Raw genomic sequence first — 10127 nt, 5'->3', positions numbered from 1 at the left:
CAGTATTCCTAGTAGGACTCTGCAATATTAGGTTGGTTGTGTGTACACATCCGCTTCAGCGTGTTCTGAGAGTCGAACAAGAGTCGACTCCAATGAATGTAACTACAGAAGCCAGAGTCGACTCCAATGAACTCAACCACAGAAGTCGGAGTCGACTCCAGAAATCCCGGCGTCTTGCAGCACCAGGGAAACCTGGGCAGAGCTAGTTCAGTCAGTGATTTTCCACCTTCTTTCGCGCGGTTGTATGTTTGGCGCCAGAAGTTCTCGTGCTCAGTTGCTCTCACAATTTACCTCAGTTTAAAGTTTTCCCCAAACAACGTTTTCAAAAGGCAGGTAATTTAGCTAACTAACAAGAATAACAGGCTCAACATTGTACAACATTGCTATTTTATCGGCTATATTTAGAATAATTTGTTAGCTCGGTAATGTAGCTAGCTAAATTACCATCAACAGGTTCGCCAGTGCTAAATTAACTAGCTACTTCAACGTTACTGTACTGAAATAAATGTATAGCTAGTGGTAGCTATCTAGCTAAAAGGGTAACGCTAACTTTAGCTAGTTTACCAAAATAGTTAAATTAGCAACTTGCTGACAAATTAACAGTTGATAATGATATTAGCTAACAATTTTCCTATATTTCGAATTTGACTAGCAATAAGTTACTGTAGCTACAAGTTCAGGGTCAAAGGACCTCAGGGACGACAATAACAGGCAAGGATGAGTTCTTCGGATGAGGTGAGTTGAAAAATGCCTAGCTATCCTATCAGCTAACGGTAACTAACTGGCATAATCAAAGATACTGATGATGGAGAGGTAACTTAACGTTACTAACATTATAACATTTAGCCACCTATCTAGCTATGTAGCTATCTGAGATGTTCAGGTGATTCCTGCTTGTGGCATTTATACCTGGGCCAATGTCATACACCTGTGGACTCGCACTAGGATGATTTCCATGATTTGAAGACCTATTTCTCAAAGATGGAATGGACCCATCTAGTGAAATGTGAGAAAGTGCGGTACAGAAACTTGAAGAGGAACCACCTGGCTATGCTTACTATAGGTAAGTGTCCGAGATTTGAATAGAGACAAAAGGACATTTGACATTTATCAGTATTACTTTCGTTTATTTTAAACTCCTGTCATAGAGGAGTCTCTCTGCCTTTGTGTTGTATTGTGCCATGTCTCTACTCACTGGCATACCACATACCCAACCAGCAGCTCCCGCAAGGCGTGGTTTCTCTTAGGGCCTCATCCCTCCAAAATACCCTGGAGGTTACCTCCCCCTCCCCTTATAGCATATGAATATGAACACAATAAAGCCCTGGCATTTGTTTTTTAGAATGACAGGAAATTCACTGTAAAACATCAACATTTTTGCTCAGACCTTGCTGGTCCCCGCAAAACTGCTCCACCTCTCTCTCTGTGTTGTATTGATCAGAGAATCTACTGTGTGTGCTAATGTGTCCCTCAGGGCTGAACTCCCCAGTACCTGCGTTTATGAGGAGAAGCAGGCCTAAATTGTTGAACACTGCTCCGCTTTTTGCACCCAGCGACTCAGAGGAGGATGAGTGGACCCCTCGACTGGAGAGATGCCCACCAGGTAGAGCTGTAGTAGTAAACGAGGCTGTTATAAGACGTATCATGTTAGTAGAAAGGGAGGGCTAGCGAAGGCCTGTTAATACTAGTCTATGATGCTTATTGAATATCAAGAGAGAAACAGGAAACTAACTCAGTATGACTACTCAGTATGACTAGTAGGTAGGACCTACCCAGATACCACTAGACTAGTAGACAGGTACGACCTACCCAGATACATGGAAGCTGGAGATATTTTTCCATCACTTATTAGAGGACAACCTGCAGAACACATTCTTTTACATTTTGGAGTGCTTCATTTTCATACGGGATCGCCAAAACAGTACCTTATCACTCATCGAATATCAGGTTGTATGTCCTGTTAAATCTAACGCGGCTCAAAAAACATAGGAATATTGTGTACAGTGCATTCATAAAGACCCCTTAACTTTTTCCACATTTTGTTCATCACAGCCTTATTCTAAAATTGATTAAATTGTTTTTTTCCCCCTCATCAATCTACACACAATAACCCATAATGACAAAGCAAAAACAGGTTTTTATTCATTTTTGCAAATTTATAATAAAAAAACAAAAAAAAACTGAAATATCACATTTCCATAAGTATTCAGACCCTTTACTCAGTACTTTGTTGAAACACCTTTGGCAGCAACTACAGCCTCAAGTCTTCTTGGGTATAAAGCTACAAGCGTGGCACACCTGTATTTGGGGAGTTTCTCCCATTCTTCTCTGTAGATTCTCTCAAGCTCTGTCAGGTTGGATGGGGAGCGTCGCTGCACAGCTATTTTCCAGAGACATTCAGAGACTTGTCCTTAAGCCACTCCTGCATTGTCTTGGCTGTGTGTTTAGGGTCGTTGTTCTGTTGGAAGGTGAGCCATCGCCCCAGTCTGAGGTCCTGAGTGCTCTGGAGCAGGTTTTCATCAAGGATCTCTCTGTAATTTTCTCCGTTCATCTTTCCCTCAATCCAGACTAGTCTCCCAGTCCCTGCTGCTGAAAAATATCCCCACAGCATGATGCTGCCACCACCCTGCTTCACAGTAGGGATGGTGCCAGGTTTCCTCCAGACGTGACACTTGGCATTCAGGCCAAAGAGTTCAATCTTGGTATCATCAGACCAGAGAATCTTGTTTCAGAGATTAATAAAAAATGGTCCTAATGACAATTTAACCAGGCGCTCTAGGTTAAGGTTTGTGCAGCAGGCTGAACGTTTGACATCCCTAATAGAAGAGGTCTGTTAGTAGCTAGGTAGGACTTATATTAATTTTCTTTCCCCACAGCATCCCGGAGCTTCCGACGCCCAACCAGGAGACCAGCAGCATCTCAGGGAGTCCCTCAGCCTGACAAACCAGCCACACCTGCTACACTTACAGTACAGGTAACTGTTTTTTAAAACACCTGCACAGGTGCATGTAATACATCTTGTGAGTTTTTGTTTCTCTTCTTCACTACGCTAGCAGATACTAGTCCTGTCAATGACTGGAGCTGTGAAGTGTGAACCAATTAATTAAATTATGGTTATAAAGTGTCTTCAGAAAGTATTCATACCCCTTGACCTATTCCATATTTTGTTGTGTTACAGCCCTGAATTCAACATGTATATCATGTTTGGTATGTAATTGCTCTACTGTAGATAAAGAGGGCTGACAACTCTGTCTGTTCATCATTGTCATATTTGTCATATAACGCTCTGTCCCACCCTCTCCTTTGGTCCTCAGCAGCCCCCCAGTGGCGAGGAGGCAGGACCCAGTAATATGGGGACAGAACCCGTCCAGCCATTAATGGAGGAGCTGACAGAAGAAGAAGTGGCCTTCCTCAGAGACGGCAGCCCAGCAGACACCCACAGTGGAGTACAGGAGGGGCTAGGAGCCACGGTGTGTGTTACTGTCATACACATAACACAACACACAATATATTTTCATTCATGTTGTTTCAAATCAAAGATGACGATGACACACAGACCAAGTGGTCAGTTTGAACTCTCCTCTTGTCTCTTTCCAGGAGGGTCAGAGTGAAGCGACCCCCAGCACCAGTGGAGGGGAGGCAGGGAGTTCCACAAAGCAAGGGGCTTGTTTGTTGCACCCCAAACCATCAACCTCAGGTAACAGAGACAGACAAGAATAGACTGTTAGAGTTTGATATGGTGATTTAAAACCCGTTTGTTTCATTTGGCTTCAGAGAAAATAGCTTATTTTGTGTTTGTACCAGGCCTGTCTAAGAGAGAGTGGCTGGAAAGGCAGAAAGCAGAGCTGAACACATACAAGCGCAGCAGAAATCTGAGAGACAGACCAAGAATCACTTACACAGAGGAGGAGGTCCCCAAAGATGATCACTACCTCTGTGAGTCATTATCTCTCTGTCTCTCTGTCTCTCTCTGTGTATCTATCGCTTTCTATCTATCTCTCTCGGAATAAAGACATTTCAAATGTCATATTATATATATATACAGTGTTGTAATGATGTGCAAATAGTTAAAGTACCACAGGGAAAATAAATAAGCATAAATATGGGTGTATTTAGAGGTCGACCGATTATGCTTTTTCCACGCCGATACCGATTATTGGAGGACCAAAAAAAGCCGATACCGATTAATCGGACGATTTTTAATGACAATTACAACACTTATTTTAACTTAATATAATACATCAATAAAAATCTATTTAGCCTCCCAAAAAATTATTTTACCTTTATTTAACCAGGTAGGCAAGTTGAGAACAAGTTCTCATTTACAATTGCCACCTGGCCAAGATAAAGCAAAGCAGTTCGACAGATACAACGACACAGAGTTACACATGGAGTAAAACAGACATACAGTCAATAATACAGTATAAACAAGTCTATATACAATGTGAGCAAATGAGGTGGGAAGGGAGGTAAAGGCAAAAAGGCCATGGTGGCAAAGTAAATACAATATAGCAAGTAAAACACTGGAATGGTAGTTTTGCAATGGAAGAATGTGCAAAATAGAAACTAGAGAGATATACCTGCTGGAGCGTGTGCCACATAATGAAGCATGTTCAATTTGGTTTAAATGATGCAAAAACAAAGTGTTGGAGAAGAAAGTAAAAGTGCAATATGTGCCATGTAAGAAAGCTAACGTTTCAGTTCCTTGCTCAGAACATGAGAACATATGAAAGCTGGTGGTTCCTTTTAACATGAGACTTCAATATTCCAAGGTAAGAGGTTTTAGGTTGTAGTTAATATAGTATTTATAGGACTATTTCTCTCTATACCATTTGTATTTCATATACCTTTGACAATTGGATGTTCTTATAGGCACTACAGTATTGCCAGTGTAACAGTATAGCTTCTGTCCCTCTCCTCGCTCCAACCTGGGTTCGAACCAGGAACACATCGACAACAGCCACACTCAAAGCAGCGTTACCCATCGCTCCACAAAAGCTGCGGCCCTTGCAGAGCAAGGGGAATAACTACTCCAAGTCTCAGAGCGAGTGACGTTTGAAATGCTATTAGCGCACAACCAGCTAACTAGATAGCCATTTCACATTGGTTACACCAGCCATTAGGCTGATAGGCTTGAAGCCATAAACAGCGCTGTGCTTGCGAAGAGCTGTTGGCAAAACGTACGAAAGTGCTGTTTGAATGGATGCTTACGAGCTGCTGCTCAGTCAGACTGCTCTATCAAATCATAGACTTAATTATAACATAATAACACACAGAAATACGAGCCTTTGGTCATTAATATGATCGAATCCGGAAACTATCATTTCGAAAACAAAACGTTTATTCTTTCAGTGAAATACAGAACCGTTACGTATTTTATCTAACGGGTGGCATCCATAAGTCTAAATATTCTTGTTACATTGCACAACCTTCAATGTTATGCCATAATTACATACAATTCTGGCAAATTAGGCGGCAGTAAATGTTGCATATACACTGACTCTGCGTGCAATGAACGCAAGAGAAATAACACAATTTCACCTGGTTAATATTGCCTGCTAACCTGGATTTCTTTTAGCTAAATATGCAGGTTTAAAAAATATATACTTCTGTGTATTTATTTTAAGAAAGGCATTGGTGTTTATGGTTAGGTACACATTGGAGCAACAACAGTCCTTTTTCTCCTGTGTGAGTGGTACAGTGGTCCAACGATTGTGCTTTTTTTGCAAATGCACTTTTGTTAAATCATCCCCCAGCGTTGCATCGATTATATGCAATGCAGGACACGTTAGATAAACGAGTAATATCATCAACCATGTGTAGTTAACTAGTGATTATGATTGATTGATTTTATAAGATAAGTTTAATGCTAGCTAGCAACTTAGCTAGCATTAATCCCTGAGCTGACAAGGTAAAAATATGTTGTTCTCCCCCTGAACAAGGCAAGTTAACTGTTCCCCGGGAGGCATCATTGTAAATAAGAATTTGTTCTTTAACGGACTTGCCTAGTTAAATAAAAATACAATTGTGTTTGAGAACAGAGCCCTAGGACCAGCTTGCTTAGGGTTCATCTCTGTAGGTGGTTGTGGAATTGAATGCCTCTTTTCTGGATTTTATTAGCGGGTATCGGCTTAATTCTGTTTTGCATTATTTGGTCTTTTACTTTGTATATTTTTTTTTGCAGAATTCTGCGTGCAGAGTCTCAATTTGGTGTTTGTCCCATTTTGTGAAATTATGGTTGGTGAGTGGACCCCAGACCTCACAACCATCAAGGGCAATGGGTTCTATAACTGATTCAAGTATTTTTTGCCAGATCCTAATTGGTATGTCAAATTTTATGTTCCTTTTGATGGCATAGACGACCCTTCTTGCCTTGTCTCTCAGATCGTTCACAGCTTACATGTGGCGCTGATGTTTAAGCTGAGGTATGAATCGTTTTTTGTGTGCTCTCTTTCACTCAACCTAGCTGTTTTTTTAACATTTTGAATGCATGTCTTCATCATCATCATCATAATAACTGATGTTTAACATGTTCTGTTTCTCTTTCTCTCCCAGACTGTGAGGACTGCAAGTCTTTCTTCATGGAGGAGTGTGGGGTTCATGGTCCTCCCCTCTTCGTCCCGGACATCCCTGCCCCTCTAGGAACCTCTGACAGGGCCAGACTCACCCTCCCGTCCGGCCTGGAGATCAGGACATCAAGCATCCCTGAAGCAGGACTGGGGGTGTTCAACCATGGAAACACTGTGCCTGCAGGAGCCCACTATGGACCTTATGAAGGAGAGATCACAGACAAGGAACAAGCCATGGAGAGTGGCTACTCCTGGGTGGTGAGAGAAGTGTGTGTGTGTGTGTGTGTGTGTGTGTGTGTGTGTGTGTGTGTGTGTGTGTGTGTGTGTGTGTGTGTGTGTGTGCGCGTACGTACTGTGTGTCATTGGGCTGTTCTTAATTTTTTCCAACCTGATCAAAACTAAATATGAGGGGCCTCCCGGGTGGCGCAGTGGTTAAGGGCGCTGTACTGCAGCGCCAGCTGTGCCATCTGATACTCTAGGTTCGTGCCCAGGCTCTGTTGTAACCGGCCGCGACCGGGAGGTCCGTGGGGCGACACACAATTGGCCCAGCGTCGTCCGGGTTAGAGAGGGCTTGGCCGATAGGGATGTCCTTGTCTCATCGCTCACCAGCAACTCCTGTGGCGGGCCGGGCGCAGTGCGCGCCAACCAAGGTTGCCAGGTGCACGGTGTTTCCTCCGACACATTGGTGCGGCTGGCTTCCAGGTTGGATGCGCGCTGTGTATAAGAAGCAGTGCGGCTTGGTTGGGTTGTGTATCGGAGGACGCATGACTTTCAACCTTCGTCTCTCCCGAGCCCGTACGGGAGTTGTAGCGATGAGACAAGATAGTAGCTACTAAAAACAATTGGATACCATGAAATTGGGGAGAAAAAGGGGTCAAAAATAAACTAAATATGAATAGTTGTTTTCCTCAGATCAACAAGAGCAGACACTGGGACGACTACATCGATGCTGGGAGAGACACTCACTCCAACTGGATGAGGTGAGCAACACTGAAGTACAGAGGAAGTCTCACAGTCCTCTTCCTCCTTCTGTTGCTCTCTGTACCTACAGTGGTTCCTCAATTCAAAGTTTTGAGCTTTATGCCGCAACACTTTGTGGTAGGTGGTGGCAGATTGTGGTAAATTGCGTCATTCCACCATTGCGAGGAACCACTGCACCTACTTGAAGACCTCAATCTCTTGTACATAATTAACCCCCTACTGCTCTCTGTCTCTCCCTCTCTCTTCTCAGGTATGTGAACTGTGCTCGTCGTGAAGAAGAGCAGAATCTGGTGTCCTTCCAGTACAGAGGAGGGATTCTGTACCGCTGCTGTAAGCCCATAGCTGTTGGAGAGGAGCTGTTGGTTTGGTACGGAGAGGAGTACGCCAGAGACCTGGGCATTGTCTTCGACTACCTCTGGGACAAAAAGAGCTCTGCTAAAGGTCATTTCTCCCCTCTTCATCCCCTCTTCATCCCTGTCTCTGCCCTTACTTTTCACTCCTCTTTTCACTCCCCTTACAATCATTTTCTTTTTACCTCCTATTACTTCATTAATACTCATTATTACTTCCGTATTGCTCATTATTACATATTAATACTCATTATTATGCCATTATTACTCATTCATACACGTTATTACTTCATTATTACTCATTATTACTCTATTGTTACTCATTCATACTCATTATTACTAATTTCTCAATTGAAACTCATTGATTTTAAATATGATTTCTGTGGTGTATTATTATACTGGTCCTGAGTTTTCTCTGTTCATGTCAAGTTGTCTGGAACAATAATGATCATGCACCTTGTGATCTTGATTTCTTTTCTTTCTCTCTCCCCTTCATCTCTCTCAGATGTGAACGCTGAGTCGTCCGAGGTCCAGATCTTCTCGTGCTCTGGCTGTCCGTTCTCCTTCACCTCTCAGATCTTCCTCCACAAGCACATAAAGAGAAGTCACCATGATGAGTATGTCAGACTGTTGAGGAGTGGAGAGATCAGATCAGAGAATCTCATGTCCTCCAGCAACTCAACACAGCACCATGGAACCACCTCAAGTTCCTCCAACCCAGCTCCCACCAGGAAAAAGAGCGAGATGGACAAGCCACGATCAAACCACTGCTCCCAGTGTGGGAAGAGTTTCACTACAGGAGGTCATCTCAGAACACACCAGCTCACTCACACAGGAGAGAAGCCATTTCACTGCTCTCAGTGTGGGAAGAGTTTCACTACAGGGGGTAATCTCAGAACACACCAGCTCACTCACACAGGAGAGAAGCCATTTCACTGCTCTCAGTGTGGGAAGAGTTTCAGTCAAGAGATTAGTCTCAGAACACACCAGCTCACTCACACAGGAGAGAAGCCATTTCACTGCTCTCAGTGTGGGAAGAGTTTCACTACAGGGGGTAGTCTCAGAACACACCAGCTCACTCACACAGGAGAGAAGCCATTTCACTGCTCTCAGTGTGGGAAGAGTTTCACTACAGGGGGTAATCTCAGAACACACCAGCTCACTCACACAGGAGAGAAGCCATTTCACTGCTCTCAGTGTGGGAAGAGTTTCACTACAGGGGGTAGTCTCAGAACACACCAGCTCACTCACACAGGAGAGAAGCCATTTCACTGCTCTCAGTGTGGGAAGAGTTTCACTACAGGGGGTAATCTCAGAACACACCAGCTCACTCACACAGGAGAGAAGCCATTTCACTGCTCTCAGTGTGGGAAGAGTTTCACTACAGGGGGTTATCTCAGAACACACCAGCTCACTCACACAGGAGAGAAGCCATTTCACTGCTCCTTGTGTGGGAAGAGTTTCAGTCAGTCAGGATATCTAAAGAGACACCAGTGTTGTAAAAAGAGTAAAGAAGTGGAACTTTAGATTCTCTTGACATTGGGACAGTGATTTAATAGAAGAGTAATGTTTCATCATGAAACATGAATGATGCGTCATTATATAGACACTGTTGAACTGTTTGGATAGAAATTATGATATTCATCAAACTGTCAACACTTTTTTAATTATCTCAAAGTACTGTGTCATTGTAATAGAATTGAATACACATAAATGTATGAATCGTATTTTATAGTATGAAATCTTACATACATTCATGTGTATAAACATGAACTATTAAGTAAATTATTTTTAAACTGAAATGAATATCTCCCAAGTTATAAACATGACAATGTTTTAATCCATTTTTATGTGATAATAAAATGTATTTCTTTACTCTGGTGTCCATCTTGTGTATTTAGTGTCAGATATTAACAACTCACCCAGAGGATTCACTCATTTCCTTCATCCTTATCATTCCATGAATTCACTGTTGATAATGATGATGATTTGCATTCCATGAGTACATTTAAACTTTGATGATCCATGTTTAATCATCTTCAGGTACTAGAAGCCCCTCTTCAGCCCGCCAACACTTATTAACTTTGCTTATTAAATTGCTTAAATCTGGATCTTGATAAAAGTAATTTAATTTGACCATGAATTCAATTAATATCAATCATTTAATTACACCTTTCAGTTATCTAAACTATTTTGAATAAAAAACACTTGAATACCTACTGCAGGA

The 10127-nt window shown here is 42.4% G+C and overlaps 1 protein-coding gene across 1 annotated transcript; it reads left to right on the top strand.

Moving 5' to 3' along the window:
• The first annotated feature begins 230 nt into the window (after window positions 1-230).
• On the top strand, window positions 231-9775 carry LOC109905914 (histone-lysine N-methyltransferase PRDM9). Its single transcript, XM_031789674.1, has 10 exons — window positions 231-1063; window positions 1475-1603; window positions 2877-2974; window positions 3315-3470; window positions 3598-3697; window positions 3805-3936; window positions 6556-6827; window positions 7482-7549; window positions 7801-7991; window positions 8406-9775. The coding sequence occupies exons 1-10, from the start codon at window positions 982-984 to the stop codon at window positions 9425-9427; spliced, it is 2250 nt and encodes a 749-aa protein (XP_031645534.1). The 5' UTR covers window positions 231-981; the 3' UTR covers window positions 9428-9775.
• Window positions 9776-10127: the final 352 nt, after the last annotated feature.

Source organism: Oncorhynchus kisutch, linkage group LG15 (genome assembly GCF_002021735.2).
Source record: "Oncorhynchus kisutch isolate 150728-3 linkage group LG15, Okis_V2, whole genome shotgun sequence".
Classification (NCBI taxonomy): Eukaryota; Metazoa; Chordata; class Actinopteri; order Salmoniformes; family Salmonidae; genus Oncorhynchus; species Oncorhynchus kisutch.
This window is presented reverse-complemented; position numbering and strand designations above follow the sequence as displayed.

Excerpts from the sequence above, each read along its gene's own strand:
- LOC109905914 (XM_031789674.1), top strand. The coding sequence starts at position 982 with ATGGAATGGACCCATCTAGTGAAATGTGAGAAAGTGCGGTACAGAAAC. Across the intron at positions 3,471-3,597 it reads AGGAGGGGCTAGGAGCCACG|GAGGGTCAGAGTGAAGCGAC; the intron begins GTGTGTGTTACT and ends GTCTCTTTCCAG. Across the intron at positions 7,992-8,405 it reads CAAAAAGAGCTCTGCTAAAG|ATGTGAACGCTGAGTCGTCC; the intron begins GTCATTTCTCCC and ends CATCTCTCTCAG.